This window comes from Arctopsyche grandis, chromosome 9 (assembly GCF_051622035.1).
Source record: "Arctopsyche grandis isolate Sample6627 chromosome 9, ASM5162203v2, whole genome shotgun sequence".
Classification (NCBI taxonomy): domain Eukaryota; kingdom Metazoa; phylum Arthropoda; class Insecta; order Trichoptera; family Hydropsychidae; genus Arctopsyche; species Arctopsyche grandis.
Window position 1 is genome coordinate 16,337,927 of NC_135363.1, and position 25,790 is coordinate 16,363,716.

General features: G+C 33.3%; 1 protein-coding gene across 2 annotated transcripts in view; it reads left to right on the forward strand.

Annotated features, from left to right (window-relative positions):
* The window catches only part of LOC143916945 (uncharacterized), a 55,033-nt gene extending 29,703 nt beyond the window's left edge, over positions 1 to 25,330 (forward strand). For both annotated transcript variants that reach the window (XM_077438250.1, XM_077438251.1), the window contains 4 exons: positions 22,883 to 22,943; positions 23,025 to 23,096; positions 23,172 to 23,441; positions 24,873 to 25,330. In XM_077438250.1, the coding sequence (XP_077294376.1) occupies positions 22,883 to 22,943; positions 23,025 to 23,096; positions 23,172 to 23,441; positions 24,873 to 24,996 (527 nt within the window). In that variant the 3' untranslated portion in view covers positions 24,997 to 25,330. The remainder of the gene's footprint in view (positions 1 to 22,882; positions 22,944 to 23,024; positions 23,097 to 23,171; positions 23,442 to 24,872) is intronic.
* Positions 25,331 to 25,790: the final 460 nt, after the last annotated feature.

Consider the following 25,790-nt stretch of genomic DNA (forward strand, 5'->3'; position numbering starts at 1 on the left):
ATTTCTTTTCAATCGATATTCGCTATTTAGGCAATAAAATAACCCTTAGCTTTTAGTACACACGCTATTAAATTGAAATTTACACGGTTTAATCTGGCGATGCGAAAATGTTTGCTTTCGAGCTGATTGGACTGCACGGCGCATAATCGGAATGGAATTGGAATTTGCCAGAAGTTTATATTGATAATGCGCGCGGACGAAACGGGAAATTTGAAAACAAACCTAAAATGATTTGCAATGAATGATCGTAACGAACGAAAACCGCACGCCATTGTTACACCGCAATCTAATTACGATGCTTTTGTTTTACTCTCTGGCGAAAGATTCGCAGCAGGAGAACTTTTTCATTTGATTTCGGCCGACTTGCGACTCGAATTAAAGGCATTGTTTCGTGACCGTTGATTGACTTTAACGACTGGCGAATTGTTATTCCACTCCTCCGGCTTTTTCCGTTTCCGTCTTCCCGATTCCGGATATAGATTGCGAATTCCTCAGTCGGTAACAACAATAGGCGAAAAACTCGGATGAATCGTCATCTGGGGTGCTCCAATTCAAATGTAGATAAATGCGAGCGAAGAGGATTTTAATGGATTTAACGGGGAATGCGCACGCTGCTGGTCTCTCCACGCCAAAAATTGTGCACATCGGTTTTAAAGTTTTGCAAATGTTCAGAGGATTAAATGAGAACTTTATTTTAAATCTATTTCAATATGTTATATATGTATGTACATATACATACACAGTGCATGTATTAATAAGAAACTTCTTCAGGTTACGGTTGTTCTTAATAGTGTTTAGACTAGCTTACTGTTAAAATTTATATTTAGATCAAATAAAAGACATGTTTGCCAGTGATGACGTATGGATGTAAAACTTGGACATTGAACGCCAATATGCTACACAAAGTCCAATGTACTCAAGGAAGGATGACACGCTGTATAATCGGCATAACGGGGGAAGACCGGAAGCGGAACACGTGGGTGAGAAGTATGACAAGGGTAGTGGACATAGAGGATAGAGTATTGAGATTGAAATGGCAATGGGCGGGCCACTTGGTTAGAATAATGGACGAAATGTGGACAATAGAAGTGCTAGAATGGAACCCGAGAGATGCAATAGGGTAAAAGGAAGACCGCAGGGAAGATGGGAAGACGAAATGAAGAAAATGTGTGGGGTGAAATGGATTAGAGTTGCGCAATCAGAAACGAATGGAAACATGTGGGAAAGGCCTTCATCCAGCAGTAGATGGTGAGTGGTTGTAGATGATGATGATGAATTAAAAACAGAAACATACACTATAACAATATTTTTTCAAGATAAGACAAGACAAGAAAAAGTTGCTATATACTTATTTCTTTATTTATTTATCAATTATATATAAACCCAACCATAGACGCCACTACAGGTTACCCAAGGTGACATATCTGAGCCATTATATTTGAAAGTGGTGGAAGTTCAATTTTTGATTCCAAAAACACTATTTCTGTATCACTGGTCACCAGAATTTTTAAATATTTTTAAACGCAAAATCATCAAAATTTTGTACATAAATATCAAATACCATAATTACACATAATGACTATACACAAAATATGAGTTGAAAGCACTGTGCGACAACTCTTGCCATTTAACTCTTCCACTGCGGAAGCCGCTATAGCAGTTCCGTGGTAGTAGAGGTTTCTCTTCCCAATTCATCTAGTGAAATTTGCTCATGCCACTTTTCCCGAAGAAAAAGATCAATGTGTTTTGCCAGTGATGACTTATGGACGTGAAACTTGTACATTGAACGCCAAGATTTTACATAAAGTCCAATTCACACAAAGAAGTACATATTCAGGGACAAGGAGGAGATATATACATATGTAGAAAACGGAATACTTGGATTGAACGGATTGAAATGCCATTTGAAAGGTCACGTGGCTAGAAGAATGGACGAAAGCTGGCCAAGAAAAGTACTGGATTGGTACCCGAGAGAATGCATTTGTGTAAAAGAAACGTCGTGAGGACGACGGGGGGATGAATTTAAGAAAATGTGTGGGGTGAGATAACAGTTGCGCAAAATAGAGACGAATGGAAACTTGATGTAAATGGTGATTGGCTGTAAATGATGATATATATTTTATATTTATATGACGCTCAAAATATAAAATGATTAATTACTCAGAAAAAATTCAATATAAATAATTGTTTAATAATGCAAGATTGTCACAAAAAGGTTTTTTTTTGTGTTTTTTTTTAATACTACATCAAACAAAGTTTTTTCACGGTTTTAATAAATGAAACCCCTTTTTGAAACGACGACAGCTGGAAAATTTTGTTGGAAGTTTTAATATATCCGATTGAATTGACCGTTTTCCCTTTTGTGTAACTTTTGTCTCTACCCGAAGCTTTTTGAGCGCGATTTTTATTTCCTCCATTTTAATCGAATATAATGGAATCAATAGAGATAAAATTTTGGACTTCATTCATGCGAACATAACCGATATATTTTCCGTAAAATACTCCGACAAATGTTTGTTTTAATTATGCGAAATTAAAACCTTTATTAAAAGGAAATGTAACGGTATTATTACATGATATATCAAGTGAATGTATGTATGATCTCGCATATTATAAATAATTTAATTTATGAAAATTTAAAACTTTTGCGTATTCCTGATTTTTTCGGCGATATTCGCGTTTGTATGACAGGACGTTCTTTCAACAAAGTAAATTTAGAAAATTTTGCCATTTATGCCCTGAAAGCGAATTAATCTCAGCCGCTGGCATGACGATGTTTGCAAATTAATTAAACATAACGTACGGTACGTGCCGACCCTGGCGAATTATGACATTAAATATTCAAGCGGGCACCACTGTTTTTGAATTTGTACTATTTAAGTTCTTCATTTTGTATTTTTTTTAATTGTATAAAATAAATTCCGAAACACAAAACGAATTTATCTCATTTCTTGTTTTATGTACATACATACATACATGTATTCAAATAACTATTTCCACACAATAATAAATTAAATAGATTAAATCGAAAGTTATGAAATAGTCTGTGAGCGTTTTACAAGTGGGTATGGTAAAATGATTATTCACTTCAAATTAAATTAATGTAATGTTCGGAGTTTTAACGATGGCCATTTAACCCTCTTATTACCGGCGCGCTCTACTCGGAACACTTTGTTTTCCGACTTCGTAACAATTAACCGTTACTGTGTGACAAGATTATGAAATATAAGAGTTATTAAAGCGATGAAACGGGAGTTATGACACGGTCATAAAAACGCGAACGTTCATCCATCCATCACCTCTGATAAAATATACGGCTCACCTAAAGTACCGGACTTTTTATTCTGCAACAAATTTTGAAGCTTAAATTTGCAATATCCTAGATTAGATTTTTTTCAATTAATTGTGCACACTCGTCTTAAAAGATTTCTCCAAAGTGACCAGTGTGGTATACAGATAAGGAATTGTTAATTATATATAATTATATAATTAAGTATACCTGTACAGGTATACACCCATATATTATATATGTATTTACATTAAACACGACATCTATGGTCAAACATTGTACAGAAGTATTGTAACTGTTATTGCAAAGTATTGTAATACTAAGAAGTACATATTGCAAATACTATATTAATATTAAATACTAAATAATATTAAGAAGTATTGCAAATACAAATATGGATTAAACATTGGACATTGATCCATAGAGACATCTATGAAAAAATTTGCAGCATTTATATAAATCGGCGAAATTCGAGATGCTGAAAAACTGGAAATTTATAGAGACATCTATGAAAAAATTTGCAGCATTTATACAAATCGGCAAAATTCGAGATGCTGAAAAACTGGAAATTTATTTTAAAAAAGATTTTTTTTAAATAAATTTATACTTCCCCATGATATTATTTTTATTTTTTTTACATACATATACCTATATACTAGGAAGGCCTAGCAGGTAAACCCCAATGATACTTTCTTGCCAATTACAAACATTGATATAGATTTTTTTTAACAAAGCATCATATATAATTTACATATGTACATATACATACATACAGTGCATACATTTTTCGACGTTACTATGAAATTGAGCTTATTTTTTTTCTATTCGAACGAATAATAAGAACGAAGACGCAATTTTTTTTATTATACATGTACAAATATGATGCCTTCAAGTTGAACTATAAAACAAATTGCTCTTAAAGTTTCATGCTATGGGTATTTTTTCTTTATCTATGTACGTAGTAACAATAGAAGTTTTATGATCATGCAAAAATTCAAACTCAAGATTTTGACTGATTCGAACTCAGAATCAATTACTGATCACGTTTTCATGACCACTAGTCTATGCTACTGGTTGATGGTACATCGTAATTTAAATCATTTACAAAAGACAATAATACAGATTAATTAAAATATGAAAACTATAATGTATAATATTGGATTTTTTTATGTAACAAATTGAATAGAAGCTTGCATAAAATTTGAATCCATATTTTGCTCGTTATATGGAAAAATTCAACCTTTCAGGAAATTTTCTCGGGGCACTTCGTAATTTGAGCATCATTAGTGAGACGTGCATAAAAAAGTAACTTTTTTTATTATACATGTACAAATATGATGCCTTCAAGTTGAACTATAAAATAAATTGCTCTGAAAGTTTCAGGCTACTGAAACACTTTGACAAGTTGTTACGAGCACGCGTGCCCACAATTTGATTATCCACGGTATTGCCCACTTTGTATCAAATTACCTAATTTATAACGGCCGAAATATTTTCAAAATGCAAACAGGATTGCTATAATTATTTAGCATAATTACGACGCGTCAACTGGTGACCCTCACGCCTCTATTTATTATTACTTTATGCCGACGAGAGTAAAAAAGAGTGATTTGTTGACGCACAGGGCTTTCGCTGCAAATTAACCAACTTTGCGGTTGGGTAATTTGATGACGTGTAATATAATTTATAACCAGCATATAACGGCGTGTGGACAACCCTCTCAGGATCCTTTTAGTAAATTGGTGATCCGAAAGACAGCCTCCGAGGCAATATGTGACCATCCGTAGAACCGCCTTAGCAATGTAATAGATATCCAATTTACATATTACACAGGAACCGTAATTTACATACATACATACAGTGCATACATTGTTCGACGTTACTATGAAATTGAGCTTATTTTTTTTCTATTCGAACGAAAATAAGAACGAAGACGCAATTTTTTTGTATACATATAATATAAAAATTCAATCTATATTTGTTGTATCGAAACATTTATTAAATAAACAATTGTGTGGGTAATACGAATGAATTAAAATATAATCGTTTCGACGTTATGTACATATGTACCTAAACTGAAAGTTCTGTAGGTATATTAAGGGTAAGGAAAAATAAATACTAAGCACACAAAAAGCGACGGGTCTACAATAAATTGTGTCCTGAATTAACCGAAGGCAAAAATAAATGTTGCAAAAATAAGAGAGGACGTTTCTTATTGGTCTTTATTTTCGTTTTTTTTTCACTCTATCTTTTTCCGTCTTCCAATAATATATCATATATTTTTTCGTTCACAATAAATACATAGAAAAATATCATAGAGAATTTAATTTTGTTTACATTATACATACATATTTATATTCTTTATGACATGAAAACAATACTTAAGGAAGCATTTTTGCTTGATCTTTTCATATATAATATAGTATGATATACATACATTACCAAATATCATGCAAAAATCTAGGCTTCCCAAAACATATAATTTTGAAAGGCACTTGTCGATTTTTCCAATCCGGAAAATTCAACGCTGCTTTACAAAATTATTATGATTTTTTAATAATAATTTTATACTTCCCCATGATACATATATTATATATACCAGGAAGCCCTAACAGGCAAACCCCAATGCGCCTTCCTGCCCAATTAACATTGATATATAATTTTTAGAATAATTATTTGTTAACAAAGCATCATGGAGATGGATCATAGGATAACTTTTTTTTGATAAACTTACATTTTCGGAGTATTTTCTTAATATAAATAAAATAAATTTTCAAGATGCTGAAAAACTTAAAATTTTCGAGACATTCATGGACAAAGTTGCAGCATTTTTTATACGAATCAGCGAAATTCAAGATGCTGAGAACGCGAAAATTGCGAGAAATTGATAAATGTTGCCAATTTGTTGGAACCGTTTCAATGAACATCAGATAAATTGACAAACTTTGATATGAAATAATCGACCTGGAGTCACAAAGCAAGGTCTGGCCAGCGGCAACCAGTGTGACTCGAACCCGTGATCATTATTATGCTAACCACTTACTAGTCCACACTGTCGGTTATCATAACGGGTTGCCCCTGAGCGACATCTATGGTATTAAATTTGTTCATATATAAATTTATATATTATAAATTTTGAAATCACATTTAAATAGTGGGTAGGATGGTTTTTGCCAATTTGATGGAGGAACCGTTTCAACAATGAAATCAGATAATTGAGAAATTTTGATAGGAAAAGATCGACTTCGAGTCCCTAAGTCCTTAACCCATTTTACGCCAACGACTCACATGTGAGTCGCGTATTAACTCACCTTGTACACTAGCATCTCACAGGCGAGTTGCGTTTATTTCTCTTCCGATACGTACAATATTTAACGTTTAAAATGGTTTTACAAGCACCATCTACAGATGAACTTGGATGCAAAGATAAAATCGATGATTTGAGTTTTTTGGGATTTTTTTAACTAAAACGCAACATGTGTTATTAGAGCTGCCACATAAATCAATTATACAAATAAATCTGACGTCCATAAACTCTCGTCCATCACGAGAATTTTCTTGCATATGCATGCAAGGTCACACCAAACCTCTAGGAGCCTCAAATTATGTGAATCAGATATTTTTTTTGCATATTCATAATTTTAAAATTTATAGCATAAACGAAAAGATCAAACATTTCATATTAGTTAATATCATGGTCTGCTTAGATGTAAGAGTATGATTCATCATTATGGTTTTGATCCAATATTTAGCACGATATTGTTAATTTATAAACATGCTAACGCAAAAACCTGCAACGCTTAAATAAAATCGTAGCACCGAAACATGTGTAAACACAATAAATAGTGCGACCGCAGATTTTGCAGTATCCTATGCTATAATAAATTTCCCAACGTGTTCCCTGCACAATACCTGTAGAACCTTTTGTTCCAAAAACTATTACAGCACTCTACATACATATATAGATTTTGTACGCTAGCGTTGGAGTGGGATTTGCTTTAAAATTGATCGAAACAGCTCAAATATTATATATATACTTTTACACTGTGGGGAAATTCAATGTTCAAACAATACCGTAATCGTGAGGATTTTTCCATTAGCATTGTGTATGTACATATTCAAAATAAGTTGTATGTACTTCATAGCAGTAACACAAATGAATTTCAAGGTGGTCTTACACACATACATAGAGACTCGTCCGCAGACAAATCGCCAAACTAATCTTCCTGCGTAAAGTTGCTTCGATATCAGCAACTTTTCTACAACAATTAAAATATTATTTTTTCTGCCAATAAAACATAATGAAATCAGTCGAATGATACTGGTTGTATTCATCGTGACTCGGTACTTTTAAACAATGGATTGGATATTGTAATTTTAGAAATCTTAGCTTGAAATTATAAATGTTGAAAAATAGAGGCTGTATAAAATCCGATGAATTGGATCGACCTGGAGTCACATCTATCCAAGATCTGACCAGCAACCCGTGACCCTTCAGTTGTTATCATTATACGCCAAACACTGAGCTATGGTGCTGGTTAGCGATTACTAATAATATACGAGGAAAAAAATTGTATCGAAATATCAGATGCTTAAACAGAAGCTGACAAACTTTCGAAAACAGTCAATATGCGACTCATTAAGCCAGAAATCAGTCTAGAAATCGTCATCTCGCTAAAAGAAGTTAACACTCTAGGAAATTTGATGGAATCAAAAGATTTGTGTATCTCTTATAACTGAATACTTTATGCTTATAGTACATAGGTAGAGAGATTTATCGGCCGACAAATCTCTCAATATGTTGAAAAAAAAAAGATTTATCATCTAGGTTTCATTTTTATTTTAAGGATATGAATCAATATTTGGCATAGAATAGTGGTTGGCATATTATGCTTTCAAGCAGAGTGGTCACGGGTTAGAGTCTCACTAGAGTCCCGCTGCTTGCCAGACTTTGGTTTGTGTCTCCAGGTCGATCGTTTCTTATCAGAGTTTGTCAATTTTTCTGTTTTTCATTGAAAAAGTTCCTGTACGTTGGCATCTCCTTCCTATCTCTCTTGCTAATCTCAAGTTATTCAGCGTCTTGAGGTTTGCCATGTGATTATAAAATGCTACAAAATTTTTTCCATAGACAGTGGATGAATTCGCATTGTATAAAATGCTTATGTATGTATATTTGATTTTTAAATGCTTTTTATTATTACGAAATTATTTTCACAATACATCTTATATCTATTTTAATAGCTACTGATCTACTGAACATTTTCTATTTCACAATTTTAATTTAATTTTGTTAGTAATCATATTTATAATCATATAATTTGTTAGTATTATATTATTCTAATGTCAATGTACAGCTTAATAGGAATAAAAAGAGCTCAAATACCTATTTACAATTCTTCCTTATGTATATTGATTGAGTGTATTGTATCTGTATAAGAGCACTCGTCGCTTTGAAGCGATCTGTAAAGGCTATATGTAAAGACTGTTTATTATTTTCTATGAAAAAAATAAATAAAACATTAAAAAAATAGTATTTCGGAAACCATCTCTGTCCACATGCACTAGCTTATGAACGTACGTATGTTATTTTATTTTATTTTATTGTCACAAATCAATACACACTCGCCATTACAGATTTGCTCCAATGCGACGGGTGTACGTTAATGAAATACATAAACAATCAGAAATCAGAAATACAGTAATACATACATATACAATCAGAATATATAGAATATAACAATTAATCAGAAATAATAATCATAGTGACATCTATGGATTTCAGATTACTGTGTATAATTAATACAAATTATACACAGGCAGATTTTTGTGACAACAGGATTAGATTTAATACCAATTTTCAGGAACCGTTTCAGCAATGATCAGATAAAATTGGCAAACTCTGATAGAGAAACGATCGATTTGGAGTCACAAAACCCCCAAATCTAACCAGCAGTGGCGAGGACACGAACCTATGACCTCAGTGATGCTAAATATATACGCTATCACTAAGCCAAACTGCTGGCTATGTATGTATGTATGTATATATGTACTAACTTATATGCATATCGAGGTAGATACATATGTATATATAACATACATACATATCGCACAATTGGACACTTGCTAACCAAAAAAATTTCCCATGAATTTGTTAAATCGATAAAGTTTGACGAACCACTCAGGACTCTCGTACAATGCGTACGAATTCACGTTGTAACGCAATATTTTGTATGTAGACGCGTGCCAGTCGAAGCCGGCCAACGCAGCAGTGGCACACGTGGGCTTGACACCACCTGCGTGTTACGCTATTTCGTTAGCCTCATTTATTATTGAGACCGGAGCTTCCCGAATGCTTCGGCACGCAAAACTGACATTTTACCACCCAACACGTCATCATTTATTCACGCGTCACGCGCTAATCTCGCAATGCACTACCGTGATCGTCGACCCTAATGCGTCCAACTTGGATTATTATCGCACTCGCACACAATGAAAGCGACTGGAGATGAAATTACATAGAGAAATGCATTTCTTTTTTCGTAAGGGGGCAAAAAAAAATGGAAATAGTCGTGGAGAAGTTTTTGCCTTCTGTGAACAATGGACGGGCGTCCCGTGATGCCGGAAACGGAAGTAGACATTTCTCAGCTCTCACCACTCTCGTGTTTGTCGCGTGCAAAATTCTAGAATTTGTGACGGAGACTTTTGCATACGTGAAAACGCTGCTGTGATATAATCTAAATCAAGACGCTAAATTTTGTTTTCGGGTTGTTTTTTCCGGCAATTGCGGGCCAAACTAAAGACAAGGTCGAAATTTTAACAAAGTTGAGTAGTGAATTATGTAGATCATTCAACATGTCTGTTTTTTATGTAAATACTCGGAAGTTCATATTTTATTAATGAAAAAAACTACCTTGAAAGCAAAATAAGTCAATTAGTAGTATTTTTAATAGTAATATAAGTTTTGACATTAAATTAAAGACGTAATCAAATTTTACTTTGTATTTGGTCGATAAATTTAAATGCTTTTGGTCAGTTTTTACAATAAATATTCAAGAAATAAAATAAATTGTCAGAAAATTTAATGATCAGTACATTCAATGTACAGTACAATAGTCAGTACAATGATCAGTACATTCAATGTTTAGTACAATGAACAGTACATTCAAGGTACAGTACAATGATCAGTACATTAAATGTACAGTACAATGATCAGTACATTGGCCAGTACATTCAATGTATGGTGCAATGATTAGTACATTCAATGTACAGTACAACGGCAAGTACAATGATCAGTACATTGGCCAGTACATTCAATATATGGTGCAATGATTAGTACATTCAATGTACAGTACAACGGCAAGTACAATGATCAGTACAATTGTCAGTACAATGGTCAGTACATTCAATGTACAGTACAATGATCAGTACATTCAATGTACAGTATAATGATCAGTACATTCAATGTACAGTACAATGATGAGTACGATTGTTAGCACAGTGATTACTAAATTCAATGTACAGTACAACGATCACTACATTCAATGAACAGTACATTGGCCAGTACATTCAAGGTATGGTGCAATGATTAGTAGATTCAATGTACAGTACAACGGCAAGTACAATGATCAGTACACTGGTCAGTACATTCAATGTACAGTAGAATTATCAATACCTTCAATGTACAGCACAATATATTGTACATTGGGCAGTAAGCAAACGGTTAGTAATTATAATAAATGGTCAGCTATGTACATATGTATGTATGTATATCGATCTATAACGGATAGTACTTTTCAGTAAATTTTCACTAAAAGATACTAAAAGTCAGTAAATTTTCACAGTTGGTTTGTATATTAACATAACGAAGTTCTTTTATGCTATACACATAATGAAATGATGTTTGAAGCTGAAAATTCAAACATGATTTTCAATTTTATTTATATACAATTATTATGTAAAATTGACTTATTGATGAATCCAATAAAATCACTTACTGACCAAAGTGTATTATAATTATATCAGACTAAAAATTAGGTTGATTGAAATTATCGATTAAATTAGTACAGAAATTTTAGAAAATTTAACTTTCTTAGAGATTTGATTGGTCTAAATAGCATATTTCGATTGATAATAATTAATTATATCTATAGATATACAGTTGAAAAACATAATTATTAGATCTTGCTCAGAAACATCTACAAGTTTTATCCGAAGTAAATTGTTGAGCACAATAGGTAGTTTGGTAATAAATATCTATACAAACAATATGTAGTTTTGGTGATTGGACTGTGCTGCGCAATTTTCGCAAAAATAAATGTGTACCGTGGCACACTTCCAGTAGTACAGAACATTAAATTTGTCTTTCAGAACAGAGACGTTGTTGTTGAATGCGAGTCTTTCTTTGCCCTTGCGAAAGTCGCGCCGTTTATTAACCATCAAATTTGTTTTATGGTCCAAATGGTTCTTCGGGAACAAAGCGAAGGCTGTATGTTTCCACTCAATTGAACGCGTTTGCTTATCCCAGAATGAAAAAAATAATAATTTGTAATTTTTTTCACGTACCAGTAGTACTACAAGGTCATCGAGAAGTTTTCCTCTGCGAAATTAAATACTCGCATTCATTTTTTTGCGGATATAATCGGCTTACTCAGCGTAATAGAAATAAACGCGAACGCTTCAAGTCAAAAGCAGAAGCATAGGTATAGCAAACTGAAGAGACTCGTGCGATTTATAATGTCGCAAATCTTTACATCAACGTTCGAAAAGGAAACTCACGTAGTCTACGAGAATTTTCACGCTAAAAGAAAATCTCTGGGTAGGTTACAAAAGGATTCCGAACCATTTCACTTCAAATTTTTATATAAATCTCCATTTGGAGAACCGACTTTTCTTTTACGAAAGCAGTATTGAATTTATTTGTCTATACGTCATATCCGAAAGTTTATTTTCGCCTCTATATAATATACGTAAATACTGCGGAAAACCAACTTGAGAAAATTCAAGTAATTTTGTCATAAATACATACATGTAAGTATAAACTTTTAATATACATATATTGCGTTCATGTTTATAAGAGATATGATAAAATCTGAATACGTAATGTTATATGTATTCGGATATCCACTATTTGATAATATATAATATTAGCTAAAGCGTTTCATGTTTCTTTTCGGATCTTTCAAGGGTAGCTTACATAGTGAAATAGTATATAACATAATAAAATAGCAATGGGTGGATCACATAGCTTAAAGAAAGGATAAAAGAAGTGGTTGGATATTGTAAAAGAGTGGAAGAAAGACTACGAGTGAGATGGGTGGACAAAATAAGAAAAATAAATAGGATGTTGCTCAGAATAGAGACAAATGGAAGCGATTTTGAGAGGACTTCCAACCAGCAGTTTATGGTAAAGTGTACATAAATGATGATATTTATTATTTCTGATGATTCTAAATGTCTGAATTTTGGACTATTTCTGATCTGGTTCAAGGTAGGAAGGTCTTATTTATGACGGTTACTGAAAAAGTACAGAATATGCTATGAAGATGAATGTATCTTACAGACACGTAGCATTTTGAAACGTACATTGGTACCTATACATGATTATACATATGTTATAAATTTACGTAAAAACAATACGTTCACGTGTGAATGTAAATGACACATAAAAAGCAAAACACAATTAAGAGTGAAGAGTAAAAAAATCGAATAAAAAGCTTACGTCGGTTTCGCGTGGGGAATTTTTCGGTTTTGCTACCTTGATGTGCGTACGGGTGCCGGAAAAACGCACAGGGCTGCCACGCATCTCGTTTTTCCTGTAAAAAAATAAAGTTAAATAAAAAACGTTGAGTTGAACATTTGTCGGTGGGGGCGCGAATGAAGTGTCGCTCATAACTCACAGCGTTATACCGAAACGTGACTTAATGAGGGATTTTTTTTCACTTTTTTTACTTTATTTTGGCGGCGCGTTTGTTGCTAGCGGGCGAACAACTCCATTATTTCGTATTATAACGCTTTATAATACAAACATCGCGCATTCAAAACGAACGAACTTCGCAAAAGGAACAACAAAAGAGATTTAGCGCCGGATAAAATTGGAAATTCCGATGAAATATGCCTAGCGAGCGTTTGTGATGTTCAACGTGCGTTATCGCAACGCTCCATCTGATAAACTAAGCGCAGTAGCGATTCAGATATGTTTCATTAATTAAAAATCAACATGGATAAAACGCACACTTATTATAAATTTATATCCGTTGGGCTTATTGAACTCTTGTCACATGGCGTTGCTCAATTTGCATGCGACATCTAGTCGACTTACATATAACAGATACAGACCTTTTTTATCTGTAAAGATAAAAAAGGTCTGTATCTGTTATATGTAACATTAAAATCTGTAAAGGTGAATGTTCATGTTCTATGAAATAAAATACCAATCACCAAGTATGGAAATGTTGGATCTTTTATTTTAAAATTCTTTAGTGATTCCCATTTAATAGTATAGACTTGTAACATACACGGTAAAAAATAAATAAACGGACATGTTAGATGAATTCGAAATGTGGTGCTGGATCTGGATCTATGTATGTTAGATCCCTTGATCTCAAGAAAATGAGGATGCCATTCAGAAATCAGCAGAAGAATAGGAATGGCGAAGATCAGTCTGAAAAAAATATGGAAAACAGCTCTACATATATTATATTATTTTTATTTTATTCAATCAATCGATCAGATCGCTCCATATTAAGAATCATCAATTATATGTATGTACATCCATTTATTTACATTAAACACGACATCTATGGTCCAACATTGTACAGAAGTATTATTCAAGGTCAATTACAAACATCGATCATCAAACATCACACAGAAGTATTGTACGTATTATACAGGGCAAATATAAACATCGATAACATTCACAGAGCCAATTTGTTGGAACCGTTTCAATGTAATCAGATAAATTGGCAAACTCTGATAGGAAACGATCGACTTTAGAGTTATGTACATATCCAAGATTCTGGCCAGCAGCACACAACAGGGATATATGTATATATACATATATGTGTATATATATATATATATATATATATATATATATATATATACATTGTAACATTTGCATGTTCATACATCTATCTACATATGTTACAATCAAAGTGTATTTACCAGTTATAATATATTTTGACTAGTTAAAATATGTTTCTATCTATCTATCTATCTATCCCACGTACGTAATTTTTTCATGACACAACGGATTTACAATCAGACTAATTGAAATTAGCGAATATCTATTTTGTTTGTTCTTCGCTGTATTCCATTTTTTTCAATCACTTTTTAAATATGATGAAATCAGATAAATTGGCACACTCTTCAATTTATCTTTATAAGAAACGATCGACCTTGGAGTCACATATCCAAGGTCTGGCCAGTGCCACGCCAGGGATAGAACCCGTGAAAATTAAAAGCATTACATCCTAACCATTGATCTACATATGTATGCTGCTGAACGAAAATTTGTATGGTGCAATCTCTGGTGATCCCCATTAAATTGATTCGAGAATTGGATGCTAAAAATGAAAGAAAAGGACATTGTTAGATGCCTACGATATGTGGTGGAGGCGATGCTGCGCATTCCATGGACCGAATAACGCACGAACATATCCATTCTCAAAGAACTGATCGTTCTACAACTCCTCTACAGCATGTGGGAAAATATTTCATTCCTACTTCGATCATATTGTCCAGAAGGATGTGGAGAGTCTAGAGAAGCTGATAGTCACCGGAATATTAAAGAAAGGCGAGCAAGAGCACTGTCTACCATAATATGAGACAGAAATGAAAGAACTGACGAGATTGTCTCCAATATTGGGTTGACGTGACGCAAGTAGTTTGGAACAAGTACACAGCTTGGACAAGTGACTTGAAAGTCCAAAATGTTCAAAAACGGTTGAATCACCTGTTGCCGCGCTGCGAGTAAAGTCCAATAGGGTCAACCCGGTATAAACGCTGCTTTCAACTTGGCACAGGACCGATAGGAGTGGATCCCAGATGATAGATACGACGCTCAGCATTGAGCAAACGAAAAATAAGAACATCTGAAGCACAGGGCCGCGCCTAGGAGTCAAAATCAGCCGTTCTTTAATTTTAACTTTAGTGTATAAATCATACTAATAAAAAAAATTAAGTGGATGCGAGTAAGTGCAAAAATCTTACCTACTGATAAATATTGTGTGAGAAATATAGTGTTGAAAATTTTAATCACAATAAAAATTAACCATAAAAACAGACAGAAAACCAAAACGTTTAGTTCTGAACAAGACCAGACGACGAATGAGACTGAAATATAGTGTTTTTACCCCCCAATCCCACTTCTAGGACATAGTTCTTTCGATGACCAACCAATACTCAACATCCTTGAAGAAATACATCTAGCAGTCGCAAAAATAACAGAATATAAAAGACCTAGCTCTATGCGGACCGAAGCTATTCCGTTATATCCCCGAATTGTAGTTCGGGTGTGTTAAAAGTTGTAACTTACAACATCAAACCACAAGTATACAACAAGACAACCTAAATTTATTTTAAAAAGTACGATGACTTGTTTCGTATTTTTTAAGGAATATAGTTTTTTCGAATATAATTTCTTTCGACCGCCTTTAAATTTCGGCCGCCTGTGTGCCTCGCACACATTTGTACATATGGTAAGCGCAGCCCCGCTAAAGCATATTTAAAAATGATCTTATGTAGATTGATCTATCTGTTGTTTTAATTTTTTAGATTTTTGTATTTGTATTTTGAGAAAAACTTGGAAAATATCTTACTTTGGATGAAAGATAGAACGGGTATTACATATATCATCAATAGATAATTAAAGTTTGGCTCATTATTAATTATTTTGTTGAGTAATCCAATAAAAAAATTATGTTCATCATCAGATATCGAGTGTATTTTTCGGATTATGATGCAATGCTTCACCTGTATGGAATAACGCCTCCAACACTAACCTTTCCAAGCTCTAAATAATACAAAATAAATCGCTAAAAATAATTTATTTAACTTGAAAAAAAAACTGCATAAATAATATTCCGTTAGCTACAGACAATACTAACAAACTAACCAGTAGATTCTATGACCGAATCACTAATAACCACACTAACACACTAGTGAATAGTTTAGGTGATTATAACAAAATGTCTATACCCTTCAGGTATGAAAACAGATTACCTAAACATAATCTGCTTTAGATCGTCGACTTTAGAAAGTCTTTAATAAATATTATGAGCATTTATAAGAATTGTAAATAGGTTTTTGAGTTTTTTTTCCTATTATGCTGTACATTAAAATTAGAATAATATAATACTATGATTACTAACAAAATTAAATTAAAATTGTAAAATAGAAAATGATCAGTACATCAGTAGCTATTAAAATAGATATAAGATGTATTGTGACCATAACTTAGTAATAATAAAAAGCATTTAAAAATCAAAAAAAGATTATGATATTCCAATTTTTTGTCAAATAAAATTAAAAATTATTGCTTCAATTATAGAAGTTGAAATGTTATACCGTCGTCGTCATTAAAATGAATAAATTGAAACGAGTCCAACGTCGATACAGAAAATAAGCAAAAAGCGTAGCATTTAATTGTTTCCCGGTTCGCGGTCGACACGGTGATCCTTTGTAGACCGCAAAACAAAACGAAAACCGGAAAAGGCACGCTAACTTTGAGCAGCGACCTTTACATTATTAAAAAGGGCTATTTTCCAGCGGCTTTTTTTCTTTTTTTATCACCTGTGCGGGGGTCTAGTCAAGGCGAGATCCCCACGACCCCGCGGGTAAAAAACGCACCTTCCACATCCGGTTTTGTTGCGGAGTTGACCCAAAACCGGGGTCGTTAACGGGAAGGCCTCGACTTACGACTAACCGTAAAAGTTTTACAACTTCCAAAGTGGTCGCTCCGCGTGTCCTCATATCCGGTCCGAATGAACCGCGCGCTTTTCCGACGAACGTAAAGCGTTTTCCGTTTCGGCGATGCAAGCGGAATATTTATGAAAGAAGAAATTGGATATTCAGTAGTTTTTTACTATTTTTTACTTCGCAATCAATATTTGCATTTGTAAAATTTCAACTCGAAGGGCGTTGTGCAATTAAAACTTTTTCATGTAAAGCTCGATGGAAATCTGAATAAATACGAATTTGAATGAACATCGAAGTTTTACAAATAACTACAGCACATACATTTCAATAGATAATATTTGTATGCATATATATTTGTATACATATGTATATAAACTGTGCATGGTTAAAAATAGGCTAAAACTTATAAGTGATAACTTCTGAAATGATATTTTTATTATCAATTGAAAGTTTATAATAATATTGAAAAGCAGGTTTTAGTAGAAGGCTCCACCATTTTATAAATAAATCATTCTAATTAATATATTAACCTTGGATTATTTTTTTTTATATTCCATTTTAATCCTTGTTTGATTTTTTTATGTTCATAATAATTGCTATAATAACATTGTAATCATTAAATATTGAAGTTGTTTCGTTCTTATAAAATAAATGTGGAAATTATTTTACAAAGTTATCGATCCGATGTTCATATTTTTTTCTCTAAGTGAGCCTAAAATAAATAAGCAAACCATGTTGTAAATCATCTGTACACCGCTTACAGAGAAATAATTAAATTTTGCGAGGAATAAATCATAGTGAAACGTTTGAAGAAATTTCGCAAAGAAAATGCCTGGTCACAATTTTCGAATGTCGTCTATGAAATTATTTAACCGTCCGAATATGGCGCGTATAAATTTATTTTCATTAAGCTTTTCCGTGTTAAATCGCCGAGAAGGGGAAAACGAGTGTCGAATGAAGGAAGGATCGAGAATTTTTCTCCGATTTTCATATTTCTCCACCACCATTTCCACTTCTATTCGGGTGAGAGAAAAGGGAAAATTTGGACCGTTGAACGCACGATTGAACCGATTCCAATCCGAATGATCGAAATGTCGTCTTGCCTTTGACGAAAAAAAAAAAAAAAAATTTTTGATATTCGATGTGCGACACACTAATCGACAAGCGTGTACGTTGGGGTGAACGCATGCGTGATGTTGTTGTTGTTGAGGCACGTGCGTGTCGTAAGCAGATCGTGTGATGGTATCCTAGATTGCAACGTGCTTTTATTTACTGAATTTTGTAAACAAAGGAGCTAGTGATTGTATGTATATTTTACATTTTCTACGGAACATTCATAATGAGATATATTCTTAACAAAAAGAAAAAAACCACAGTTCAATACTACATTCATGACAAAAATGTTTTAGATATTTTTATTTAATTTAATTTTATCCAAGCAATCATTCAAACCCTTCTAACAGAATGCTCCTACGCGACGAGTGTGCTATACAGATTAAGAATTATTAATTACATATAACCAGTAGCACAGATCAATGGTTAGCGTGTAATGCTTCCAATTGTATGGTATTTTTGGCTATTCTGCTGGCCAGACCTTGAATATGTGACTCCAAGGTCGATCGTTTCCTTTTAGAGTTTGCTAATTTATCTGATTTCATTTGAAAGGTTTTTTCAACAAATTGTCAATCCATTCATATGTCTTACAGAATTTGAGTTAATAGTATCTCAAAATTTGTCGATATTTAAAATGCTGCAAAAATTGGTCATAAATGTCTCTATGTTTGTAATCGATATTTAAAAAATACAGGTATACTAATTTATTTACATTAAATATTAATCTATGGTCAAACATTGCACAGAAGTATTGTAAGTATTATACATACATGGCAAAATATTATACAATATTTTATTGACAGTACTGCTTTTCGTGAAAACGTCACTAAACTAGTAATTTAAATTGGAAAGTCACGTTTTTGCTTTCTTTTACATTCTTAGGGCTATATATAAGTAATATTAAAGCAGTGTTGAATCCTAAGGCATTATGTTTTAAAGAAAAAAATCTGAACTGACAAAGCTAATCATATATATAAAGACGGTAATCTGTGTGTGTGTGTGGGTGTATGTGTGTGGGTGTGTGTGTGTGGGTGTGTGTGTGTGGGTGTGTGTGTGTGTGTGTCCTAACTCTTGCCGAACATAATGAATGAATCGATAAAAATCGATAAATTCATTTTTATCTGACTTTGTCGCGACTCGAACCGATCACCCCAATAGCCTGAATATAGGTCTAAATTGAGCTAATGGTCACGGACATCACGCCAAATCCAATTCTTCATTTCGCCTTTTTTTTCTAAACATTAATTGAAATATTCCTTCTCGCCATATAAAAATACGTAATTTTAATAATTTCATTTAGCGAGGTTTTGAACCATTTTTTTATATATTTATTTTCAATTAAATTAAAATTGTAATTTAAATTATTTATATTTTGACGATATTCAAGAAAAAAATTGATTTCATTCACCGCGGGCGCAAGGAATTGAACCTCGGACCCTCCGATCCAAACGCAATGTCCTCACGAGCCCGCGCCGCACGCCATATCCTCGCCCAGAATACGTGTTGTAAATACACATCATATGTATATGCACGTAATTTGTTATGTGTAATAATAATATTCAACGTTACGAGGTCAATGACCGTTTGTGTATAATCGGAAAATATAATATTTTGTTAACGTTAACTTAAAGAATTGAAAATTATTACAATAAAGAGAGTCTACGAAAATAACGGTTCCGGTTCCGGATTTTTTTTTTAGTTTTATACGGGTATATAATAATTTTATACCCATGCGATGATATTTCATCGGGCTATTCACTAGTATATGTATAATAACTGGCGAGCTTATAGAAACATATATTACATATATATATATATATATATATATATATATATAATATTTAATTTGTATTCCATACACGTATAACATATACATATACTCGTAAAATACAAATGGTATGATGGAATAGATCATATTGATAAATATGAAGTTCGTTTATATATATACATACATATGTCTTATAGATTATTATTAATACATGTATTATTCAATGATTTTATACCTTCATATATTTTATAGATAATAGCAGATGTACATTCGCGCTTTGTTTTTCTTCGATTAAATCTTACATTAAATATGAAGGAACAGACGGGATATTTTCTTCGTATTTTTTTACGTCAAAAAATAAGGTTGCAAGGGAATAATTTTTATCCTTATATCAGTTCACGCTGAGGTCCCTCCAGAGCCCTTCTTTTTGGCTTTCTTCCGCACATCTGCACTCTGTTATCCCTTAACTAAAGAGTTATGTACCTCAGCGTTTCCGAACCCGCGCCACCTTTACACAAATCGCAAGGGATAACAACGATAAGGGTAAGAGGGTGGCAAACACAGTTTGGGTGGGTCGGCGTCCAGAGAAGCGCTTTTCCGGGCTCTGTTTTCGACGGAAACTGTCATTTTCGATTTCGAATCGAATTAATAATGCGTGCGCGGAAATATTCGCGCTAGGGTCGACTCTGTAATAAATCACTCGGACGTACGAATATTATATGTGAATGTATTTCTAGGGTATGTTTGCGGGTCGAGCGTGGTGTGTTTGAGGCTTTGTCGAACGCGAAAACCGTGCATTTTCAATCACGAACCCGAGATCGGTAAGTGATGGAAAAGCTCTCTTGAACCATGAATTCGGAACATTTTTCATCCGTTCGGTACCTCCGAAAATTTCCAGCTATGTGGAAAATTTATCCTTATTTGATTCGATGTTTTGAAACTATGCAAATTCCAAACGTGATATGTAGTTGACCGTTGTGAATGTAAAAACAAATTTGTGTTAAACATTCTATCCGTAAAAGTCACTTAAGTTTGTTTTTGTATGATATATAATTCATATTCCGTTATGGAATATACGTACATACATGGAATGTACACAATATACGATTATGTTTTGACACCATTACGTAATATGTTTTGACTTCTCAACAAAAATAAAATATTTAAAAAATGTTAAGTATTTATCTAGAGTTTTATTTCTTGGAAACGCAATCAATGATTTTACATACGACGTGTTTTTCAGAATTTGATTTTGCATTTAAATAGATTTTTTACTTGAAAAATATCCAGAGCTCACTGGCATATACATATGTACATATGTATGTTTTAATTTATTCTAGAATGTGATTTGAAAAACTCTCGTATGCTGTATAAAGCAAATTGAAAACAAAAGCGAAGCCATAATTTCTTCAGCATACGTATGTAATCTACGTGTGTACATATATGTTTATTCAAATTAATAACCGAATTGAATAAAAAGACCAAAATTCTTACTTCAAATGAGAAACATACATACATACATGTATATAATTACTGAAAATGTTAATTACGATTCAATTTTTAATGAAAGACACAACATTCATATATGTATATGTAATATAATATTATATATAAATCATTGTTACAGCACCTATACGTCGTATACATATGTACTTACATAAATATTATACATACCATACAAAATAATCTACTCCGTAAATACATATATGAAGCTGTTTTTGTTTGTTTGTTTATTCACTATACAAAGCTAGAGTCATGAATTTAGAAGCACACATTCCGGTAAACTGCACGTAAACGGTACTACAAAAACAATTCTTAATATGGGATATTAATATGTTCCGTAATGTGTACGCGGTTTAGCAGCAGTAACCAACACGATCTATTCATAGTATACAGCAGTACGTGTCATCTAACGTATCAAGCAAAACTGATTTCCTTTGGCCACTGTGGAAATATTCACGCATGACATGACAAGTGCATCAATACTAACAAAAGTGTTGCCATGTGCACATGAATATACAATACTTATTCGATGATACTCAATATTGCGACGTATCGTCGCGCTCTGTAATGTATATGTAAGCCGATTATCCTTTGCACTCGTCCAAAATAAGAATCAACGTACCTCAAACGGGCGGTGCTGAATAGTATGAATAGAAGTAGTATTTTCCGTGCAGTGTTCTACCGAGCTGTTGACGTACAGTGATGAATAATATATACGGACCTTTATTCCTATTTTCCGGGAAATTCGACTAGTAGATGTATTATATAATCAACGCCATAGTTACGTAATAGCATAACCACAACACTCTATCAAAGTGTAAACAAACATATTTGTATTACAGAACCGATGTTTAGCATAAATGTTTACATTGATTTGTATTGAATATTCGCAAGAAAAATCAAATTCAATATGATATACGTACTTCTGATCATAATAAATCTGATATGTATCAATTTAAAACTGGAAATAAAGTGAGATATTAATACTGGTCCATCCTGTGCTTTCGATTGAATCGGTCACACTCGGTAGGTATAATAATATTAGCATGGCGGTTCATTAGAATGCTACAATCCTGTAATGATACAGTCGTGACGTTTTTGCCAACACTGTTCATTAACTTCGTTACGTATCTACTAGCATTGGTTGACGAGCTGACATCGCTAATTAACCCTTTCCGTACCGACAAAGTAAAAATGCTAACGAACTCCCAGTAATTATACTATTGAGCTCGCCAATCACACACATGTACATATTTCAATGTATAATTCAATTTATTTTTTATTTGTTTCAGTATTGAGCGGTGTAGGGATTGAAATGTGCGTACATCGCCAAGTTGCAGGGGTGTTTATAATGTAAGTTGATCTATCTCGCAACTAAATGATTCATGTAATATATGTATGTATGTACATGCGTAAATGTGAACGTGTTTTCAGATTTAGCTCCATCGTAATATTCTTTTTAGAGGTAATGTGGGTGATCACACTGTTCATAGATCTCTTCACAAAGTGAGTGCAATGCAAACATCGATCCCGATTAATAATATTGGATATGATTTGAAATTAAACGCTGTAAATTTTCAGTGAAAATGAGTATTCGAGGCTTTGGCGGTTTTGGGACAATATGCTGAGATGTCGTAGCGCTCGACGTGCTCCGATGTATATTGGAGGAGCTTTGGTACTGGTGGCCTGGCCTGGTTGGTTGTGGCCTGCCAGAGTTGCTTCAGGGTTGCTGATGCTGCTGGGTTTGTTGCATGCAGTAAACGCCCTTAGACCTAAGCCTCCAGCACCTCTTTTGCCGAGACAGAGGCATCGTCTGGTCACTGATACGAACAGCGACTGTGGGAATGAAAGGTAAAATATCTAACGTACATATGTAGTAGTTAGCTTAAAATCGAAAAAAATCAGTTCGAATTTTTATATAAGAATTTTTACCCGGCAAAGCTGGGTAAATTCAATAGTAAACTAGACACTTTCTTGTCAATTTCTGAATCTACATACATATCTTGTACCAAATTTCAATAGAAAAACAGATTCTTTAGGTAGACGTAGAAATTTTAGACGTAGACGTAGAAAATGTTTCGTCTGTCGCAGCTGTTTCTCATAGAACAACAACTTTACCAACTGTAAATGAACAATACAATCAGTAATCCTAGTTATTTTCATCGTGTGTTTTGAGAAGTGGTACATGACATCCCATACCACTCAGTGTGGTCGAAAACACACTGAGTGGTATGTGATATCATGTGTCATTGGCTTCCCGCTGTACACGTGAATAATGAATATGCACGTGTATGCATATCCATATGAAACCGACAAGATTCTCCTATATTTTTTCAAATATGGGATTCACCGTTATAGATCGATAACGGTGAATCCCATATTTGAAAAAATATAGCAGGATAAACACAAGGATAAAATATCACCGAAAACACTCTAGGAGGTGATTTTTGATACTGTGTACTATGAATATGGGCTGGGGGTGCTGCGTTTTTTTAGGATATTTGAAAGCATCTCAAAAAAACATGTATTACGTCTCATTCAGTGTGTTTTTGCCCTTAATGTTTTATGTATTGAATAATGGACTCTCATTTTGATCATAATACTTTGATTTACAAATTAATTCTTACATAAATATGTACAGACATACATTAATATATGTATGCACGTGTTACAGTCGATTTATATTATCTAGCACTGCACGTCAACAGTCAGGCACAGTAGTGCAAGGAAAAGACTGCTTCTATTCATACTATACAGCAGCGCACGTTTCGGCACGCTCAGACTTCTTTTGGCCGAGTGCAAGACAAATTCGGCTAATATAATATATATATGTACAATACAGAGCGCGACAATATTGCGTCGTATTTTCGAGTCAATGTTGTCACAATATGACGTTTCCGAAAATATTCATTACGAAAATCATTCAATAAGTCCATATAAACTGTATAATATAATATTTTTCGTACTGCTGTTTACATGCAGTTGGCGGTCTGTGCTGTGCCAGTATAAACATACTTAAATATGTAATGAAAAAGTTTGGGTTTTATCAATTGATTCCAAAATTTAATTCTACAAAGAATCTGTTGTTAGTAAAGTCGAGACTATAAGTTTTGATTGTATTTACGACAAACTTCATAGTCAGAGAACCTATGAAAGACTTGTCTGCAGATAAATGGGGCAACCTTTACACTGAATAAAGATTACTTTAATGCAAAAAAAAAGTTGTTGATAATATTACAGAAATGTTCAAATTTAATTAAAGCACAACAATGCTTGTTGTAGGTACGACGACATAACGGAAGTGTTGGATGATACGTTTCCGACACCTATTGCCGTGAACAACGTGCATGCTGAGATGACTGTCGCTCCTAGCATCAAGGACCAGGAAACTATTCTCGAGATATGACAAAAGCAGAACGGCGGGCTCCAGGGTCCGCTGGATGATGCCAAGAGCCCAGTCGATGCCAAGGGCCACCGACCTAAATCCAATGGAACTACCAAGCCCAAAGTGCCCATTGACTCAGGACACTGGAGCGAAGAGGACAGCGACGAGTTCGGCTTCACGTAAAACACTCGTGTAAAATAGTGTAAAAAAAATGAGAAAGGCTTATGCAATGTATTCTACAGTCATTTGAATTATTAAATAAAATAGCGGCTGTTAAGTATAATACAGATAAATTTTAAAGGCCGGTGCCATACTTATAAATACAATACGATTGGGTGATCTCGAACATTTTTTGAAAAAAAAGGACTATAATCAGAGGCTCTTAAATCCATATAAATGGAGAATCGAAAAGTTGCTTTTATTAATTTAAAATATATAAATATTACCATTCATTATTTTTTTTAAATATTTATCAAAGAAAAGTGAAACTATTGAATTTTTATTAATTTTGGAAAATGATGAATTTGGAAATTTTTTGAGAATCACTAACATACATTCTCCTTTTAATAAAACATGTACTTTTTTATTTATATTGTAGTTTCGTATATTAGAATAATGATGTTTAAAAATAACGATGTGTTATTTTATTGTTGTAATTTTTTAAACAATGAACTTCAAGCTAAAATCTTTAGTAGTAATTTTTACCACTCAATTTCGTTGTAAATATTTGTAAAAACTTTTCTATGACTTACATTAAAAGTATATTTTTAACTGAAGTTGTGCTTTTTGTATATACAGTATAAATAAATTAAGAA